The sequence below is a fragment of the Cucurbita maxima genome, unplaced genomic scaffold (genome assembly GCF_002738345.1).
Source record: "Cucurbita maxima cultivar Rimu unplaced genomic scaffold, Cmax_1.0 Cma_Scf00012, whole genome shotgun sequence".
NCBI lineage: Eukaryota > Viridiplantae > Streptophyta > Magnoliopsida > Cucurbitales > Cucurbitaceae > Cucurbita > Cucurbita maxima.
Window position 1 is genome coordinate 4,183,824 of NW_019272028.1, and position 21,187 is coordinate 4,205,010.

The 21,187-nt window shown below is 36.7% G+C and overlaps 3 protein-coding genes across 7 annotated transcripts; all 3 read left to right on the forward strand.

The window, feature by feature from the left end:
- Window positions 1-713: 713 nt before the first annotated feature.
- Window positions 714-5,479, forward strand: LOC111487047 (probable prefoldin subunit 5). Its single transcript, XM_023134267.1, has 4 exons — window positions 714-976; window positions 1,180-1,283; window positions 1,795-1,872; window positions 5,050-5,479. Exons 1-4 carry the CDS (start codon window positions 769-771, stop codon window positions 5,131-5,133), a joined length of 474 nt encoding a protein of 157 aa, XP_022990035.1. The 5' UTR covers window positions 714-768; the 3' UTR covers window positions 5,134-5,479.
- A 605-nt stretch (window positions 5,480-6,084) lies between these two features.
- On the forward strand, window positions 6,085-13,330 carry LOC111487045 (superoxide dismutase [Fe] 3, chloroplastic). Of its 2 annotated transcripts, none has more exons than XM_023134265.1 (9): window positions 6,085-6,319; window positions 6,731-6,870; window positions 7,679-7,774; window positions 8,924-9,115; window positions 10,341-10,512; window positions 11,438-11,511; window positions 11,587-11,613; window positions 11,712-11,735; window positions 12,908-13,330. In XM_023134265.1, exons 2-9 carry the CDS (start codon window positions 6,778-6,780, stop codon window positions 13,031-13,033), a joined length of 804 nt encoding a protein of 267 aa, XP_022990033.1. In that variant the 5' UTR covers window positions 6,085-6,319; window positions 6,731-6,777; the 3' UTR covers window positions 13,034-13,330. The 2 variants fall into 2 exon arrangements, with proteins under 2 accessions (XP_022990033.1, XP_022990032.1); XM_023134264.1 differs by having other exon boundaries at window positions 6,085-6,315.
- A 3,600-nt stretch (window positions 13,331-16,930) lies between these two features.
- LOC111487044 (transmembrane protein 53-like) lies at window positions 16,931-21,083 on the forward strand. 4 transcript variants are annotated; one of them, XM_023134262.1, is made up of 6 exons: window positions 16,931-17,068; window positions 18,146-18,314; window positions 18,390-19,294; window positions 19,407-19,512; window positions 20,027-20,232; window positions 20,669-21,083. In XM_023134262.1, the coding sequence occupies exons 3-6, from the start codon at window positions 18,546-18,548 to the stop codon at window positions 20,937-20,939; spliced, it is 1,332 nt and encodes a 443-aa protein (XP_022990030.1). In that variant the 5' UTR covers window positions 16,931-17,068; window positions 18,146-18,314; window positions 18,390-18,545; the 3' UTR covers window positions 20,940-21,083. The 4 variants fall into 4 exon arrangements, with proteins under 4 accessions (XP_022990030.1, XP_022990028.1, XP_022990031.1 ...); XM_023134260.1 differs by having other exon boundaries at window positions 18,410-19,294; XM_023134263.1 differs by having other exon boundaries at window positions 18,413-19,294.
- The last annotated feature ends 104 nt before the right edge of the window (window positions 21,084-21,187 follow it).

Consider the following 21,187-nt stretch of genomic DNA (forward strand, 5'->3'; position numbering starts at 1 on the left):
CAATAATATATATATATATATATTTATTTATTTATTTATTTTTTTTTTTACTTCAAGGATAAACTAATAAAAATATTTCAAAACTTTAGCTCTAGTTTAAAAATATCCAATTTTCAAAAAGATTTGATAATAGTTTAAATAATATACTTAAATTAAAAAAAACTTTTAAAATATTATTTTCCCTAAATTTAGATAGATAGAGTTATTATTTTATTTCAAAATATTATCTAGTTATTATTTTATTTAAAAAATATTGATAATATTTAAAAATACAGTTGAACTTTAAAAATTCTTGTGAGTAGTCCAATTTAAATATATATATATCGTGTATAAAAAATATTCCAGAAATTTTAAAAGATTCTTAAGGATATTTTTTTAACAAATTATTAACTATTTATATCTCAAACTAATTACAAATATATTTTTTAACTGGTTTAAAATTTATAAGATTTATGAATATATTTAGGCATTTTTAAAAAATTTAAAGATATAATTCTTCAAATCAATTTTGGAAGAAAATCATTTTTATTTTATTTAAAAAATAATCTAAAACTTATAATAACCTTTCGAATATACTTTAAACTTTATAAAATTTTATTAATATCTTTTTTATTTTTTTTTTAACAAATTAAAAAAATACTATTACTAAATATCAATAATAATAATAATAATTATTATTATTATTATAATTATTTCTAAAACACATTACTAAGAGTGTCTATCTGATTCGCAGATTGTAAAATTGAATCCAAACGCCAAGGTGAATCAATGGCTTCGAGAAAGGGCGGCAGCGCCGGCGAAGGGGTGCGATCGTTGGAGTTGGAGAAGATGAGTGTCGAGCAACTCAAAGCCATCAAAGAACAGACTGACATGGAAGTCAATCTCCTTCACGATAGCCTCAACAACATTCGCACTGCCACTTCTCGCCTCGACAATGCCTCCGCTGCCCTTCACGATCTCTCGCTCCGTCCTCAAGGTTAGCTTCTCTCCATTTCTGGAAAATTAGTGTAAGTTTTTGTGTTTGGATTCTAATCGGTGGCTCCTCGTTTGTTGTTATGAGTTTTTGCTTCTTCGTTGATTGTCTGTTGTGCTTATTCGTTCAGATAGTGCCTTCTGTGTTTGCCTGATCGTGTATTGGTTAGTGAGTAGGGTTTTTTTTTCACAAATATCTCTTCTTAGGCAAGAAGATGCTGGTGCCTCTTACTGCGTCGCTTTACGTTCCTGGGACGCTGGATGACGCCGATAAGGTCTTGGTGGATGTCGGAACTGGATACTTCATTGAGGTCAGTTAGGTGGACTTTGGGATCTGATTGCTTGGTTGCCTTTCTTCAGTTCTTGATTCATTTTTTTCTTGCATCCAACGTTAGTTCTTTTCACAAAAACGAAGTTGAAATCTATTTGGTTTTTACTTAGATTTCATTCGGCAAACGAGATCGGTGTCGCTGAAAATTTAACTTCTTTTTCCAACAGATGGTTAATGTAATTGTACTACAATATGTTTTGAGTTGTGCCTTTTGTTGAGTGGTACATGCTGATTTTCTTTGGCGACTTTACTTGCAGATTTACCTTCTATGTAGGGTACTTAAGATCAATTGTTCCCACCTATCTGAAATTGTTCTGCTTTATTATCACTAATTGTTTTTTATTGTTATCATCAGTTAGGATCTTATGATTCACTGTGTAAGAATGATGATCCGGCTTTGTCAACAATAATATAAGTTTGTCATGTATTAAATATTAATGTTGGAAATGTGTTTTCATGACTGTTTTGAGTTGATTTGATGGTCGAATCAGAAAACAATGGCTGAAGGAAAAGATTACTGCGATCGAAAAATCAAATTGCTAAAGTCGAATTTTGACCAACTAATTGAGGTATTGTGACTACTTTCAAGTTGATTTTTTTTAACAATTTTTACAAGTTAGAATGCCAGTGAAAGAAATGTTGATTTCTGAACAATATATTATAATTCCTTAATTGTTACTTCTGCATCTTTGTTTGTGAATGAAATATTATACTTGGTAAAGAATTAGGGCAAGTTCAAGAAAGGAAGCACCGCTAACTGAAATTGAAATGAGTTGGACGGCATCTACTCATCTTTAACATAAATATCTCTCTGTACATCCTTTCTTCTTGTGCTTGGGTCTAATTAAAGAGCTTATAACATATTGTTCTGGTCAATGCTGAATTGCTATCAAGCTGTTTGTAATGGGCATATAATCTTTATTCAAAAACAGAACTTTTTTTAATTTTTTTATTTTTTGATTGGAAGCATAGAACCATTTCATTGATTTATGAAAGAATACAAAAGTAAGACCTATCTATGATGGTTACAAGAAAGATCTTCAATGAGATAAGAGTGTTGCTAAGAGATAATTACAAAAAGTAGGAGGTAAAATACTTCCAAGATATGAAGTAGATTCGATGAGTGTATATTCTAATGCTTATTTTTAAAGACCCAAGCACTTCTGTTAAGTCATAAATTCCAAGAAAGGCATAGATAAAATGGAGAAAAAACATTTTATTTTCCTTCGTAAATGGGTGTCCCTTGAGAGACAAGTTGAGCAAGGAAAAGATATCACCAGGTCAAGTGATGTAACAACCAAATGCTTGTTATAAGAATGACCAAAAAGTTGAGGCAGAAGCACGGTTGCTGAACAAGTGAATCAGGGACTCATTATCCATGGTAGTTTATGAGGCAGCAACTTGGAGTGATAGCCTGCCAAGGAGATTTTCACTGTAAATTGTCAAAGGTGTTGATACAAGCATGGCCAAGCTCTAAAATAAAAACTTGACTTTTTTGGGAGAATGTCCTTTCCATAACTGTTGATGAAAAGCCAAATTTGTCAAATTACCAGGGATGTGAGCTTTTGGGTTGGTGAACTGTTAGAAAAGAGCCCATCCTTTTTGAAACCTAAAGCCCATCTATCATCTTGATCTTTGAGTATGGAGGTCAATGAAGGCTGAGATAGGGAAGCCCATTCTTCAGTTTAAACTTTATCAAGATTTCTTCTCAAGATTAGGTTCCAAGAACCAACCCTTTGATTCCATAGATCAACAATAGTTACCTCTTCTCTAAGAGATAAATGATAAAGAGAGGTATACTTTCACTGTAAATTTTGTGCTCCCAGCCAAACATCTTCCAAAACAATGCATTACCTTCCCTCCCAATTCTGACTTCTATGTGATTGTGTACTATCTCTGCAAATTATGGATAGATTTTCATGGCATCTTGGTTGTTTTCAAGAAATACTGCTTGATTCTAAGTTGTAATGGCTAGTACCATGTTTTGCAGCAATAATTTTTTTTTGCCAATGATCATTTTTATCCTAATAAAACCTCTAATTCCATTTGGCCAAGAGGGAGATATTTCATTTTTGTATGTCAAAAATTCCCTATCCACCTTCTTCAATAGGGGATTGTATAAGTGGCCACTTTAGGAGATGGCTACCTTCTTTTGTCAATGTCTCCCCTCCACAGAAGGTCATGTACAACTTCTTAATATATTTTGTGACCTTTGATGGAGCAAGAAAAATGCGGGAATAATATATAGGCAAGTTTGAAAGCATAACTTGGATTGGAGTGTGTCTACCTCCTTTTATGAGAGGGATAAGTGGAAGTGCGATGTGTCTGTTGGGTTATGCAAATGATTCTCAACTTTCTCAATGACAAGAGCCCAAAATTTAATAGTGCGAGGATTACACCATTCGTGGGAGAAGGCATGATACACATCCCATTTTCAACTAACCAAGGGAAAAAGATAGGCAGATACATAGTTTGGTCACCAATCTGTGAGCCATCTCCTTTACCCAATTCATTGGCACCTTTTGGAATAGAATTTTCCTGAGAGCATTCAACAATGCAAAGCGTTTGGTTCATTTCTATAGGTTCCCTGGGGACTAGAGCAGGATCATCAACAAGACAAGGTAAAGGGTTGAGGATGGGAGTTTGTTGTTCAAGGGGTAAAAGCAAAAAGACTAGAAATAATAGGGAGTATTTTATGGGAGATTTATATAAGGATTGGTTCTATGAGGGGGAGCCTTCAGTCGATTGAGAGCATGGTGAGGAAAGATAACCATTTGAATCTGATAAATATGGGTTCACAGTTTGTGGAAAATTTGGTTCTAGTGAGAAGTATGGTTTGTTTGTTGTTAATGGTACTGGATATTTTAGTCGAAGAGATGATTTTGGTGTAATTGAAAAGGTGGAAGTGATTTCGGTGTTCAATAAAGGTTGGGGGAGGTATGATGTGTCAGTAATGGAAGGAATGGTGTCAGTATTAAAAAACGGTTCAACGGGTATTTGTGGCTGGGGGAGAAATTTTGGGAGATGTGTGAGAGATGGCTAAAGTGGAAGGCTCTGTGGTATGAAAGAGGGAGATGATGTATGATGCCCAGTTGGCTAAAGTCGAAGGCTCTGTGGTATGAAAGAGGGAGATGATGTATGGTGCCCAGTTGGGTAGCCTTCTTGTGAGTTGCGCATGGGAATGGGCCATGCCCTGTTCTATAAAAGACAAAGATTGACTATTAGGTTCTATGAATCCACTTGCAGTCGCACGCCTGACCCGTTCCCCTTTTCTATTAGAGAAGTACTTGAGCTGCTTCTGCTAGAGTCGTCAACGTATAATGCAGTTCTCCTTGCCGACCAGTTAGAGTAACTAGTTTAAGTAGAAAGGAAAACTAAGCTTTTGAAAACAATTCAATCAAAGTAAATAGTTTAAACCTTTCCTTTTAAATTTTATTTGTGAGTCAAGTTTATCATATTGGGTTAACTATTCAGTATTTATACTTTATGGTTTATACGTATACTTGGACATTTTAAAGCATATTGTGTTCGTTGTTTAGGATTTATAACTTTATGGATATATTTTGGGTTGTTTTGAACCATATTTGGTGCAATATTTATGATTAATGCTTACATTTGGGTTGTTTTGAACCATATTGGGTTCATTGCTTATAATTTATGCATATATTTGAGCTTTTTTAAGCATATTGGGCTGCTCTCGGTTATAACAAGAAGTAAATGTATATTCCTTTGCTAAATTCATGCAGGTTGCTGCTAAAAAGAAGAATCTAGCAGATGAAGCTGGGGTGATCTTACAAGCAAAACTGAAGCAGATGGCTGCTACAACATAGGGAAATGTGTGACCATGTAATATGTTTGAAGGTAAACCTTAGGGGGAAGGTTCATGTCATATTTGAGGTGTTGGTAGCTGTAAACTTCTTCTAGCACTCACTGGATGATTAGAAATCCAATTTGTCGTGAGCGCGGGGACGAAGATTTAGTAAGGCCTCTAGAACCCGTAGAAGGAAAGATTTAGCAACTCTGTTTTTCAACCCATGTTTTAAGTGTTATCTCATGAATTTGTTTTGGAAGAATTTTGCCCCATGAATTTCACAGGTAGAGAAGTAGTTTTTCCAGTGTGTGTAAAGATTTATTCTCTTTCTGAGATTTTGATTGGAGGAACTTGCATTTGCTCTATCTTTAATCCATGTCTTCGAGCAATCGTCGAGCGAACCCAATACAGTCAAAGATTGCTCGAATCAAACTTAGCATCAATAGCAAACTTAGTCTAAGGCACCAGCATCCCAGGCTTAATAGCTGCAGTTTCATCAAGCAGAAAATTGCGTCGCAAGTATGATCTTGTATTCGCAAGCTCGTCGAATGAAGGACTAGATGTCGTCTGATACCTTGTTTTGTTATTTAAAAGCAATGGTAGTACGAAACATGTTAGACTCGAAAATCACCTTCTTCAAAGATATCATTAACTCATTACATGTATTTCTAAGAGCACATGGTATAAGAATGTTCTACGTCGGTATAAGAATGTTCAACACCGTAGTAGAGAAGTTGAGTAAATTAAAACAAATTTGACTCAAATTAATATTTAATATATTAATATATTAAAATAAAATTATATTTCATTTGAATTATTTAAATTAATATATAATAGATTTATCCAAAACCAACTGTATTTTAAAAAAATATATATATATTTAGTTATTTTTTTTAAGATAAAGTAGAAATTTTTTTATTAATTTAATATATTATTTATTACCGTATCTATTTAAGAACAGAATTCTTATCCTTGGCCGGGTGCATATAGCGGGAAAACAGAACTTTCTTTCTTCTTACACTGAGACTAGGCTGAACAACGGCGGCAACATTTCGCTCACCAGTAAACTTGAACTACAGCTCTGTAATTTCCCAAAAACGTGACGAAAAACTCTTCTCAGTCCCACCCATTTTTCCTCCCTCTACTTCAATCTGTTCGGTTTCCGAGAAAACGCGAAGGAATAGCACCAACCCATTTTCCAGTAGGTGCAATCGACTAACCTTTTGATATTTTTTTGGTTCAAGGCAATGGGTTATGTTTATTTGAAGAACTTGGCTATTGGGCTTGTAGAAAATCGCTTTTTCTGTTTTTTGGCTGGATAAGAGAGTGTCACTGTATTGAGAAGATGACTCTCCATATCTGTTTGACTGGTGATGAAATGTTAAGAACAACGTTTTAATTCTCTTCGTCCTGTAATGGAAGTGTTCGATTTTGAAATTGGGAAATTCTTTTGGTAGCAAGAAAACAGTGTTTGGTTTTTATTAAGCATGAAATGCACATAAGTTGTTTGAGTTAATGCCTCAATGAAACTAGAGACCGTGAAATTAGTTTGGGTTGAAATTTTTTGTTTGTCATTAATTCTTTGTGGTCTGAATTCAGTGTGTTATGTTTTTCAGGCGGCAGCAGCAGCTAGTGAATATTTAGTTGCTAGAGATACAGAACAATGATTTCTTGCTACAATCCTCTGAACGTTAACTCTCAGCTTCTGCTGTCCAATTCTTCCCAGCAGTTAAAGAGCACCAAGCATCCTTGTCTGGTACAGTGCCTTTCCTTGATATTCTCTGATTAATGCTTGCTTTGACCTTCATATAGATTACTTTATTCATGTGAATTCTATCATTGAACGATTATAGAACACAATAGTTCCTCGTATGAAAGTTACTTATGGTGAGGATTGTTGGGAGGGAGTCCACATTGGCTGATTTAGGGAATGATCATGGGTTTATAAGTAAGGAACACATCTCCATTGGTATGAGGCCTTTTGGGGAAACTAAAAGTAAAGTCATGAGAGTGTATGCTCAAAATGGACAAATATCGTATCAATGTGGAGAGTCGTGATTCCTAACAACTTTGTCTTTTAACTGTTGAGGATTGTTGGGATAGGAGTCCCACATTGGCTAATTAAGGGGTTGATCATAAGTTTATAAGTAAGGAATATTATCTCTATTGGTATGAGGCCTTTTGGGAAATCCATAAGTAAAACCACGAGAGTTTATAAATAAGGAACACATCTCTATTGGTATGAGTCCTTTAATGTTATATGTTTTGGCTGCTAACATTAAGTAAGCAAAATAATTTTCAGAGGAACTTTAATGTTTTCATGGTAGCTCATCTCTCTTCCTCTCAATCTTCTATTAACAGATTCAATTTATATTATAAATCGAACGTATTTGATGTATCTGTTTTTCTTCTTTTTCAATGGAACTCTCCCAAAGAGTTACTGCGAGTCTTAGTTCCTATCTCGTAACCGTTTTCACATCTCGGAAAATTGTCAATATCTTTATTCATGCCGAAGGCTTTCGAGAGAATTTTATTTGATCATCACAAATGTTTGTTCTTTGCAGCATCGTAGTAAGTTGCATAAGGAAAGTTCTGATGTAACCACAAGAGGAATGAAAGTCACTGCTTATTATGGCTTGAAGACGCCTCCCTATGAACTTGTAAGTGACCAACCTAATGATGTGCATACTTATTTTGCAACCAAAGTCCCATGTTTTATGGACTGTTTCTTGCAGATATTTGCTTCTTTCTCATAGAATTCCAATGCTAGTCACTTGATGGTCCGAGATATTTAGACGTCATTTTTAGAAGGAAACATATCCGCTAAACTTTGATTTTCGGCTAGCCCGGCACTAACTCTTCAATATGTTTGTTGATCGTCAAAGGCAGACTTGCAAAATCAAGCTTTATGTTTTTCCATTTACTTTTAACAGTCTTGTGTCTGTGAGATCCCCCATCGGTTGGGGAGGAGAACAAAACATTCTTTATAAGGATGTGGAAACCTCTCCCTAGCAGATGCGTTTTAAAAACTTTGAGGGGAAGCTCAAAAGGAAAATCTCAAAAAGGACAAATCTGCTAGCGGTGGACTTAGGTCGTTATATTCTTGCACACCTTGCATGATATTGAAATTGTGCCGTTCCATTACAGCACTCCTGTATACTTTTAGTCCTTGAATTTTTTTCCGTAAAACATTATTAGGACTCACAGAAAGCAGGTTAAATAGATAGTAGTACAATTAGGATCCACAGAAAGCAGGTTTAATATACTGGCGTTAAATGTGAATGTAGTAGCCTTAGTATTCTTGTCCTGGTTTAAAATGTGCAACAAGACCTGAGAGAGGTCATTTAAGGTATGGTGACCTCAATAAGGCACCTATCCTCCTCTTCTTCTTCTTCTTTTCTCTCCTCTCATATGATTTTTTTGTTACTTTTTTGACATATTCTACACCTTATCTTTCAATCATGTGCCTCATGCTTTAACAAACACCAATTTCTTGTTAATATGTAATGGGGTCCAAATCCTTCATTTTTGGGGTGGATTTCTTATTCCCAGTTATTTGTAGCCATCTTTTCTTTGCGTATTGTCCTCTTTGGATCATAGACCATATTTGTGCTTGGGCTGTTACAATATGACAATATATTAAGAATATCTGCTAGCGGTGGGCTTGGGCTGTTACAATATTAAGCCTACAAATTTCGACCAAACTGATTATAAATTTGTCATATTTGTGGCAGCATTACTGGTAAGAAGTGGATATATATCTAACAACATATAACACTGCTATGTTTCATTTTGCTCTCTACTTTCAGGATGCTTTAGAGCCATATATGAGCCGGAAGACGTTGGAGGTTCACTGGGGTAAACATCACCGTAATTACGTTGAAGGTCTAAACAAACAACTGAGCCAAAATGATATTTTATATGGCCACACTTTAGATGAACTTCTCAAAGTAACGTATAACAATGGAAATCCTTTACCGGAGTTTAACAATGCTGCCCAGGTACTTCAATGTTGATCCATGTTCTACTTCAAATTATTTGGCTAAAGTTAAACCTTCCTGATACTCTTGTTGACTCATTCATTGCAAGTCTTTTAGTTACTTTTTCAAAAGCTACTTGACCTTACCTGATTGTTCCCTTTATCATTAATAAAACATACGTGAGATTATCTGAGACCTCACATTGGTTGGAAGGATAACGAAACATTTCTTATAAGAGTGTGGAAATCTCTTCCTAGCAGATGCATTTTAAAACCATAAGGCTGACGACGATACGTAAGGGGCCAAAGCAGACAATATCTGCTAACGGTGGGCTTGGACTGTTACAAATGGTACTAGAGCCAGCCACCGGACGGTGTGCTAGCGAGGATGCTGGGCCCCTTAGGGGGGTGGATTGTGAGATTCCAAATTGGTTGGAGAGAAGAATGAAACATTCTTTATAAGGGTGTGAAAACCTCTCCCTAGGAGATGCGTTTTAAAACCGCGAGGCTGGCGATGATACATAACGGGCCAAAGCAGACAATATTTGCTAGCGGTGGGCTTGGACTCTTACACTATCCCTCTTTTTTTTTTTTCAAAAAAAAATATTGGGACAGAAGGATTTCAAAGAAGCATGATTACCAGACTTGGTGTTCAATACTCTAAAAGGGAAAAAGGGGGGAAACAGGAGTGTAGTATAGCATCGCTATCCTATTAGTTGCTACATATGGTGGCTGGTGTGGATATGACAAAGAAATTGAATGTTTAGCAGCATACTTCTGATACCTATTACTCTCAATAAGACAATTCTTGTAAACCCTAAACAAAAACTTTCACACTCCATGAAAGGAGTGATATAAGAACAAAACTAAAAAACAGACATAATGAACTCAATAAACGATTAAAAGGGAACTATAAAAGCATGCCAAATGAAACAAAGATCTTGCTAAGAAAAATCCTTTAAACTACAGAATCAAAAACAATCCGACCAAAGAAGAAACTTGTCTTAAAAATTCCTTATTTCGTCTCGATCCAAATTTCTTAGTAAAAGATCTTTGATCTCATTAACCCATAAAAGACGAGGTCTTGTGCGCAAATGGCTTGTGCGTTCTACATCATTGTATGAGATATAGAATTGTCTTTTTTTAGAAGGGATCTTGAAAATACATGTCACATTTGTAGATGTTGTAGTAACGTGTATGATTAAGTTCGGGAAGTGCACGATACCATTTCCTTTATGTATGTTCAGGTCTGGAATCATGACTTCTTTTGGGAATCCATGCAACCTGGAGGAGGAAGCATGCCCATACTTGGTGTTCTACAACAAATTGAAAAAGATTTTGGTTCTTTTACCAATTTTAAGGACAAGTTTATACAAGCATCTCTTTCACACTTTGGTTCTGGCTGGGTTTGGCTTGTTTGTAAGTTTTCAGACATTGATTCAACCTTTTTAATTAATGCTCTTTAACACCGTTATAATAAGTACTTTTTGGTGGAAGTTTTTGAGTTCTTTCCCGAGTGTTATTTTGACTAAACTTAGTGGCTGTTGGTGCGCTTATCATATTTTATAGTTTGTCTCCTCATCCCACCTCGGTTGGAGAGGAGAATGAAGCATTTCTTATAAGGGTGTCAAAACCTCTCCCTAGTAGACACTTTTTAAATCGTGAGGCTGACGGCGATACGTAATGGGCCAAAGCGGACAATATCTGCTTGTGGTGAGCTTGGGTTGTTATAAATGGTATCAGAGCCAGACACCGGACGGTGTGCCAGTGAGGACGCTGGCCCCCAAGGGGGGTGGATTGTGAGATCCCACAACGGTTGGAGAGGGGAACGAAGCATTCCTTATAAGGGTGTGGAAACCTCTCCCTAGTAGATGCGTTTTAAAATCATGAGGCTAACGGCGATACGTAACGAGTCAAAGCAGACAATATTTGCTTGCAGTGAGCTTGGGTTGTTACAAATGGTATCAGAGCCAGACACTGGGTGGTATGCCAGCGAGGACGTTGGCTCCTAAGGGGGGTGGATTATGATATCCCACGTCGATTAGAGAAGGGAACGAAACATTCCTCGTAAGGGTGTAGAAACCTCTCCCTAGTAGACGTGTTTTAAAACCGTGAGCATGACAGCAATACGTAATAGACCAGTTTGGGAAATCTGCAACCATTTATGGTTGATGTTAGATATGCAAACGTTTATCTACTTCGATTTCCCCTTCAACTCTATGATCTAAAGCTCGACAAAATACCGTGCCGATCATTTTTCTATATTCGGATTGAGAGTTCTGTTTCATGATTGATCATTTAACAGTCTACTTTGATTCTCCTGAACTGTCATTCATTGTATCAGTGAAGAGACAAGAAAAACGACTCGCTGTGATCACAACTTCGAATGCGACAAGCCCGCTTGTCTGGGATGACATTGTAAGTCAATGTTCGATTTTGAGTACAAGGTTCTTTTATTCCCAGAAATTTGATTTACTATACTTTGTTGTGCAGCCAATCATCTGCTTGGATATGTGGGAGGTATGAAATTCTTTTCTTTCTTGATCAAATATAGGATATGTTTCTTCAGTTGAGCTGATCATAGATGATAACATGTCGTTATTTTTTTCCTTCCCCAGCATGCTTATTATCTGGATTACAAGGTATGAACCTCTGCCGGAATGCCTGTCGTATTTAATTTATTGGTTAAAAGTATCATTTTGGTCCCCGTACATTCAAATGTCCAAATTTAGTGTAACAACCCAGCCCACCGCTAACCGATATTGTCTTTTTTTGGACTTTCCCTTTCGGGCTTCCTCTCAAGATTTTTAAAACGTGTTTGATAAAGAAAGGTTTCAACACCCTTATAAAGTATGTTTCGTTCCCCTCTCCAACCGATGTGGGATCTCACATTTCACTCCTATTCAGGGCCTAGCGTCCTCGTTGGCATTCGTTCCTTTCTTCATGGCCCAGTGTTCGGGTCTGATACCATTTGTAATAGCTCAAGCCCACTGCTAGTAGAGATTGTCCTCTTTGGACTTTCCCTTTCGGGCTTCCCCTCAAGATTTTTAAAATGTGTCTGATAAGGAGAGGTTTCCACACACTTATAAAGTATGTTTCGTTCCTCTCTCCAACCGATGTGGGATCTCACGTTCCACCCCCATTTGGGGCCTAGCGTCCTCGTTAATATTCATTCCATTCTCCTTTGCTCAGCGTCCTTGCTGGCACACTGCCTAGTGTCCGGCTTTGATACCATTTGTAATAGCCCAAGCCCACACTGCTAGTAGATATTGTCCTCTTTGGACTTTCCCTTTCGAGCTTCCCCTCAAGATTTTTAAAACGTGTCTGATAAGGAGAGGTTTCCACACCCTCATAAAGTATGTTTTGTTCCCTTCTCCAACCGATGTGGGATCTCACATTCCACCCCTATTTGGGGCCTAGCGTCCTCGTTAGCATTCGTTCCCTTCTCCGTGGCCTAGCGTCTTTGCTGGCACATTGCCCAGTGTCCGACTCTAATGTCATTTGTAACAGCCTAAGCCCACTGCTAGTAGATATTGTCCTCTTTGGACTTTCCCTTTCGGGCTTTCTCTCAAAGTTTTTAAAACATGTCTTCTAGGAAAATGTTTTCACACTCTTATAAAGAATGTTTTTCCTCACTCCAATCGATACAATCGATACAGTTAGTTTATATAGTGCTTTTTGAAGTTAACTTTTATCGAACTTAGTAAAAGAAAAATAATAGTTCCATTCAAGAAAAGGCACAATGTGATTGATTATCTTTCCAAAATTTCTCTAGTTGATCATTGATTTGTATTTGTATCATACCTTGACACAGAATGATAAAAAAGAGTATGTCAATGTGTTCGTGGACCATCTCGTATCGTGGAATGCAGCGATGGGGCGTATGGCTCGGGCAGAGTGCTTCGTGAATTTAGGCGAACCGAAGATCCCTGTAGCTTAATGACATTCATTGATACTAGAGGTACTTGCAAACGATCCAATGAAGCGACCGGGGAAATCTCGAAGCCTTGTGTTTTTCTTTCATCAAATCGGGTTGTAGGTTTGACAAGTTTTGTTCTCTACATAAGATTTCCGTCATGATTTTGTAGTAACATGAAGAATAGCTTCCTTAGAAATGTATAGGAATCTTCGAACATGTCATTTTCGTAATATAAGCGTTTTTTTTCATATATATTAAATAACGTCTTAAGATCTAACTTATATGTGTTGGATAAATAGTTCGCATCTTCGTATCCAACCGTCATCATTATCATAGGTTTTTGTTTTAATGTATCAACTTTCTAAGTGCTTATTTTCTTAATAAAACAACTTTTATAGAGTTTCGTGATGTATAAAAAAAGACCAAAATACCCTCACACCACTATTTCCCACCTCGACAACCACTGTGCACCCTCCACCAACGACCACATCTAGCAATTGTCGTTGATGACTATATCTAGTGACTAACAATTTTCGAAGACCATTTCTAGTGATCCCTCCAACTATGGTTGACCGATCATAATATCTCAAATATAATTTCAAACTTATATAGCTTTCATAGTCGTCCTTTATGGTAATTTGACATAAGTATAAGTGATCACGTAAATAGCCACCAAAGTCACTAAAAGTGGATAATTATAAATGACTTTATGGTAATTACACAATATGTGATCAGGTAATTAGTTACCAAGGCCATACGAAGTGGGTGATCGTAAATGACGTTATAGTAACTATAAGTTGTGCGACTAGGTAATTTGCCACCAAGGTCACCCTAGAGGGTGAGCCTTTGTCCTATTGTCTGGTTCTAGAAAATGAATCAGTGTATTGTTTTTTGTCATGATGAATGGTCCATAATTGTTTAGAATTGGCTCCAACATACACGTTGGAACCTAATAATTCAATAAGGTCGTGTGACACCAACGATTAAAATGAGATTAAAAAAAATTGAGACAAAAATATATTAATAAGTCAACAAGTGAGCTATTTACTGAGTATTATTATACTCATTCCTGCTATTTTTTTATTTTTTTTGGTTGACAAGTGCATATTTGAGACGGATACGAGCCTAGTATAGTTTATAAAATTCATAGATTATATATATATATATATATATTTATTTTGTAAGCCAAAAATGATTGAAACTTCCCAATCATATGGGACAAAATTTTGATTCTTTATGGGCATATCCTTCACCCAATCCTCTTGAAGCATTGGAATATTCCATTAGAATATATTTTCATATATTCCAAAAACATTAATTTTTTAAAAGAAAAAAGTATTATATATATTATTTTTAAAAATACATATAAATAAAAGTAAAAAAAGTAATAACAAATTTTATTACTCTTTAATTTAAGCTTAGTTAATTTATAAAATAGATAAAAATTTATTATACATCTCGGTCTCAAAACGAAAGTTCTTTTTGCCTTTCTTAAGATAGCGTAGAAAGTCCTTTAGGGTGCAATATGTTCGCATCCCCGAACTCAACATTGAAGTGATCTCGTGCAAGGTCATTATGTTGTCAAGGTGCTATTAGTGCTAGCTGACACCGACAGTGAAGAAAAAACAATTGAACCATAGAAATGAAAGAACAGGTTATTCGTAATCATTACAAGACGAGTTAGCCTCCCAAACCGGATAAGTCAATCTATTTTGTTTTTAAGTCTCTAAATTCCTTGTATTTGCTCGGGTTTGTAGTTAGATTAGGAGATATATTTATAATTAATAAAATCAATTTTAAATATAGTGGAGTATCAATAAATTAAAATAATTATTTTTATTGAAAGTATATTTTGCTTAAATTATATGCCTAAACACATTTAATTATTTTATAAGTTTGCAAAATTTCCAAATTTACCCTCATTTATGGCTGTAGAAAGTGGTGAGGTGCATGCCTATCCTCGTAATTTTATTATAATTATTTAAATAAAAACAAATTGATTACCTTATTAAAAGTTATTTGAATACTAAACATAACCTTATTTTCTTTTAATATAAACCAATGCTTAAATCCTTTCGTCGAGGTGGTAGCGTTTTCTTTGCTGGGTTAGATTTGTGATCCTAGATAAGATTGGTTCCTCCCGAAACCTCCCAGTAACCCGCTCTCAAAATACATTATACTCCTAATGTCTTAGGACATCCCGATAGTTATATACTTGTTAATCCAAATACAGTCGGTTCCGATGCCACACCATCAGCTGATACCTTTCAAAGAACTTTCTTAATAACATGACTCGTTAACATATCAATTTTTTTTTTTAAAGTATTATAATTTCGACAAAAACAAAAGTCAAAAGTTTGAAGTCGGAGAAAAATAAAACATTATAGTTGAGACAAGGAGATGTGTGACAAATAAGACAATATCCTAATGTTTACTTTTATTCAACGCTCCACAAGGGGTTCGTCCAGTTTGGCAAGTTTGTCGTGTTTTCCATTGTCCTTGTTGTGGTTCGTTTTATTTCTATATGCACTTCGATGATTCAAGTCGTATGTCTTTTGTTTAGCTTATTTTCTAATAGGAGTGAGAGACAAACCCCTCTAAACACCCTAAAAGTGGATTGAATCTATTGTATGAGATCCTCGGGACATGGCTCGGGAAGCCTATACGTCTTTTGTTTAGCTTATTTTCTAATAGGAGTGAGAGACAAACCCCTCTAAACACCCTAAAAGTGGATTGAATCTATTGTATGAGATCCTCGGGACATGGCTCGGGAAGCCTATCCCTATTGTTAGACGAACACGACTCTCCACAATGGTATGATATTGTCCACTTTGAGCATAAGCTCTAGTATTCCTCACTTATAAATCCATGATCATTCCCTAAATTAGCCGATGTGGGACTTTCATCATCCAACACCTCCCCTCGAACAAAGCACGCCTCCCCTTAATCGAGGCTCGACTCCTTTGGAGTCTTAGTCATTTTTGACTGCCTTCGTACCTTCGAGAAGACTTGACTCCTCTTGAAGTCCTTTGTTCGACATTTAAGGATTTGCCAATCTATTGGCACGGCTAAGTTTAGGGCATTGCTCTGATACCATGTTAGACGAACACGACTCTCCACAATGGTATGATATTGTCCACTTTGAGCATAAGCTCTCATGGCTTTGCTTTGGGCTTCCCAAAAGGCCTCATACCAATGAAGTTAGTATTCCTCACTTATAAACCCATGATCATTCCCTAAATTAGCCGATGTGGGACTTTCATCATCCAACACCTCCCCTCGAACAAAGCACGCCTCCCCTTAATCGAGGCTCGACTCCTTTGGAGTCTTAGTCATTTTTGACTGCCTTCGTACCTTCGAGAAGACTTGACTCCTCTTGAAGTCCTTTGTTCGACATTTAAGGATTTGCCAATCTATTGGCACGGCTAAGTTTAGGGCATTGCTCTGATACCATGTTAGACGAACACGACTCTCCACAATGGTATGATATTGTCCACTTTGAGCATAAGCTCTCATGGCTTTGCTTTGGGCTTCCCAAAAGGCCTCATACCAATGAAGTTAGTATTCCTCACTTATAAATCCATGATCATTCCCTAAATTAGCCGATGTGGGACTTTCATCATCCAACACCTATCAATCAGAGTCAAGAAATTCAGGAATGTTTCATTTAGCTTTGAAGTTTTTGGACATGAAGGAAATGTTTGCAAGCGGGGCAGCTACTCTATCGTGGGCAAACATGAAACCCGACTCTACGAACCTGTGCATAAATTTTAAAATTACAATATATTTTTCAAATTAAATTAGAAGTTTAATCCTCAGCCAATCTTGGAATAGGATTGGGATTTGAAAAAATAAAATAGATTTTTAAAAAATAAAAAAGAAAATAAATATAAATATTGCGGAATTTTCGTTCCTCAGTGTGCTCGCTTTTCTTCTCTGCCATTCGTTTGTTCGTTCGATTCGTGTTCTTAAACGCATTCAAATTTCAGAAAAAACAAGGAACAAAGCAGTCTTTTGCTTTCGAGATTTCTCTCTCTTTCCTTCTCTCCTTCGACGGTATGTTTTGTTTTTCTTTCTCTCGATGGACCTGCATTTTTCATTCTTCGATTCGATTTCATGTTCTGTGATTGGAGTTTTTGTGTTCTTGTTCCTGTTTGTTTTCTTGTGATTTTGTCTGTTTTGTTCTGATTCCTGGCTTATCCGATGACGAGCGATTTTCTCGTTTTTCCCCTTTCTCGATTGATATTCTGGTGTTTCCCTTTTGGGCGGATTGAAGTCCGATGATAAGATTTGTTCAATGTCGGTTATTTCATCTGATTTTTACAGATTCTGTTGCAATGGATTGAAATCTGTTTGAGGTTGAATTATAGGGTAGTTTGGAGAGACGTGGCCTCCACTACCGATTTTACGACTCGGTATAAGTTTTTAGAGAGGATTGATTTTGGTAATTTAAATTTGTTAGTAGGCCAGGACCAGCGCATTGTGGAAAATTAATATTCTTTCTCCGATTTGACCGTCTGTACTACAGAAAGAGAGGCACCCTGTGATTTTCTACGGAATTATTTGACGAATTAGTATCAAATTTTCTAATGTGAAAACATTAAATTGATTTGTTTGAAGTACGAGGGGTGATTTTCTATTGAATTACTTTATTTATTGAGACCCGTTTCGAAATTCTCATACAGAGTTTGAAAATCAACGGGGATGTTTTTCTCCTGACCAAGTCAGCGTGGGATTATGACTTGTCGTGCGAAACGTGCGTCGTTTATCTGCCATTCTTGTAGGGCTTGAATAGATTCATCTTTTTTGAGTTTGAGGTTAGCGTAGTCGATCCGAATGGTTCTTGCACTGTTTATCAAATCAATTTGTTTACTTAGATTGGAAATTATTGGGTATGTTTGTTGTCTGGTCCACTTTTTCATTCTTCCCAACATTTGTTATGGACGGCAACGCATAAGTTACAAATCCTTATCAATGGTCTCTTCTCACTTGGTTCTTTGGCTGGAGTCACAACACGTGGCGTCAACTAATTCTTTTTCCTTTTTCTCTTTTTGGGGATGTTCCCAATTCCTAGTTTAAAGATGTAATGCAATTTAATCGTAACACTTGGAGACGTTCTTTTTCCTGTTTCAGGAACGTGCGTGGGTGGGAACGGGAAGAGGGCTTGACCAAACCCACCATTTTCAAGGAAACTTCTTGGACGGTTTAGTTTGAGGATAAACATAAGATCCGGCTGTCAAAGTAGGTGACAGCCTGATTTTCTTGAACAGTTTCAAAGATCTATTCGAAGATCCTTTTTCTTGTGCGTATGACCAAACTTTGATACTTGGACCTTCCTTTTTATATGTGCATCTTGTTTACTCATTAACGCGTTCAGTTTTTTATTTCTTGGTACAGCAGGTGATCTCATAGAAAGGTCTCGCTTTCTGGGTCGTCTACATCTTAGATTGCTTGCTCGACCGTTGGTTTTTGCTTAATGTTCTTTCAGAGTTATCTTCGATTGGCATGAGATATTTTGATTTGTGTTTTAGATATGGGTTCCTTGTCCGGAATCCTTCAACGACCATTCATTGCTGTAACTGCTGTCGCCGTTGCTTCTATTTCCTCTGACTTTTCAGACAAGATACCATCTCAGAGACCAACAGAGGCTACTTCTTCTTCTTCTTTTTCAGATTTATCCCATAATTCAACTTTAGATTTCTTGAAGGAATCAAGGACATCATTTGCTTTTGTTTCAAAGCTTGAAAACTTATCATTTGTCACCAAAATTCATGCACCTGTCCTTAAGTTTAGCTTTCCGATTCCAACTACCAGTTGCGACTATGTTAGAAACTTGCACGCGTCTTTGGTGTCTTCCACCGTTCTTTCTAATTTATATCAGTCAGCTGCATTGACCAAGGCATCAAAACAGATTGCACCTTCACCTAAATTTTCTTCCCCACCTTCTGAGGTTATGTACAGATGGCATTTACCAGAGCCAACTTCTTTAGATATTAGGGGTAGTTCTGCTTGTTCCGTGGCAAAATCTAGGACGGTGGTGGTTTTATTAGGATGGTTGGGAGCAAAGCAGAAACATTTAAAGAGATACGCCGAATGGTATACTTCAAGGGGTTTTCATGCCATTACCTTTACTTTTCCAATGACTGAGATACTCACGTATCAGCTTGATGGGAAAGTTGAACAGCACATTGGCTTGCTTGTGAATCATCTTGCTGATTGGTTGGAAGAGGAGCACGGAAAGAACCTGGTGTTTCACACTTTTAGCAATACTGGATGGTTAACGTACGTTATTTTTTCCCTCTTCATTTAACGTGCACACAGAATGATAGCACCTTTGGCTTTTCTTGAACAAATTTCTTTATGTGATTGTTCCTTTGGATTTATCTCGATGCAGTTATGGAGCTATTCTGGAGAAGTTTCAGAAGCATGATTCTTCTGTAATGGGAAGGATTAAGGGCTGCATTGTGGATTCTGCCCCTGTTGCAGCTCCTGACCCTCAGGTAATGGCGGCCTTGATATGACACTATTGTTCTTTGTCAATGGGCTGTTACTATTGCATAATTTTGACCCCAGTTCCCTTTCTTTTCATTCAAAAATTTGTAGCTTGCCGCTACACGCACCACAATAAGTAACCTTGAAATATGAAGCTTTCTTTGATCATGGGATGACCATCGACCTATCCCAAACTTAGTCACCATCGCCATCAACCTATCCCAAACTTTGTCACCATCGCCATCAACCTATCATAGAATTATATACAAAAAAACTAGAGTAGCCATTTTTACCTTGCATATCCTCTATATATCAAGTTATAGATAAGGATAAATTTTTGTTTGTTCAACTCCTTATTTTCTCTATGAATTTAAAGTTAAGAATACCTGTTTGTTGGTCATTTAGATTTTTACCGCCTCTTTTATTTAGAATTGTAAGTCGTCTCTGTGTTTCTATTTGAGTTTCCTGTTGAAGAAATTATGAGAGGGAAGTGTTTGTTAAATTTTGTTAATGCTTTTGTAGGTCTGGGCATCAGGCTTCTCTGCAGCCTTTTTGAAAAAGAACAGTGTAGCAACAAAAGGATTGACAACCTTGGACAGCACAGGGATGGAAGTACCAATGAGCAGTAAAGAAGATATCGTACCTAAACCTGCAGTTACTGAAGCAGCACTTCTATTAGTTTTGGAGAAGATTTTTGATGTTGTTTTGAAACTACCGACCGTGAACAGGTAGTTCCCCTTTTAAAAGTGATCATTATAACCAATATATACTAAATATATTAAACAAATGCAAGAAAATGAATCAGTAGACTGTACATAAGTGTGAGATCCCACGTTGATTGGAGAGAAGAACGAGGGCCAGCGAGAACGTTGGGCCTCGAAAGGAAGTGTGGATTTTGAGATCTCATATCAGTTGGCGAGGGGAATGACATTTCTTATAAGGGGTGGAAACCTCTCCCTATTAGACACGTTTTAAAACCTTGAGGGGAAAGCCTAGAAACAACAATATCAAATAGCGGTGGGCTTGGGCGGTCACAATAAGCATGATAGTTTCATTTCCTTTTACAAATATACCTTTGCTCAACTATGTTTAGATTTTTTGTACTTCATTAACCAACCAGATCACGAAATCTAAAAGACAAAAGTTGTCCTGTTTTTCTACCAGGAGGCTATCTGACGTGTTGGACACATTATCATCGTCACAACCAAGCTGCCCTCAACTGTATATCTACAGCTCAGCGGATCGAGTTATCCCAGCCGATTCTGTGGAATCATTTATCAAAGAGCAACGGCAAGCAGGACGAGAGGTTAGAGCTTGCAATTTTGTGTCCACCCCTCATGTAGATCATTTTAGGAATGACCCAAAACTATATACTTCTCAGCTTAGTCAGTTTCTAGCAGACTGTGTGCTTACTTCTTGTAGAGAGTCCCGTTAGCTCAAATTTGAGTTGGTCGCTCACCATTTTACCCGATTCTTTTCTTCTTCTTATACAACATTGTTCGTTCTTGTATACATGTGAGAGCAAGCAAAAAGCCAACAATTCATTAGTTTTCAATATAGATCACTGTTCAATTGTATTTATGTGGTGTTGATCATTCTTGACTTATGCTGGTGTGCTAGAACAAGAACATGAGTGTGTATAAGATGAACAAGATAGGACGAAGTTAGTATAAAACTTTACAT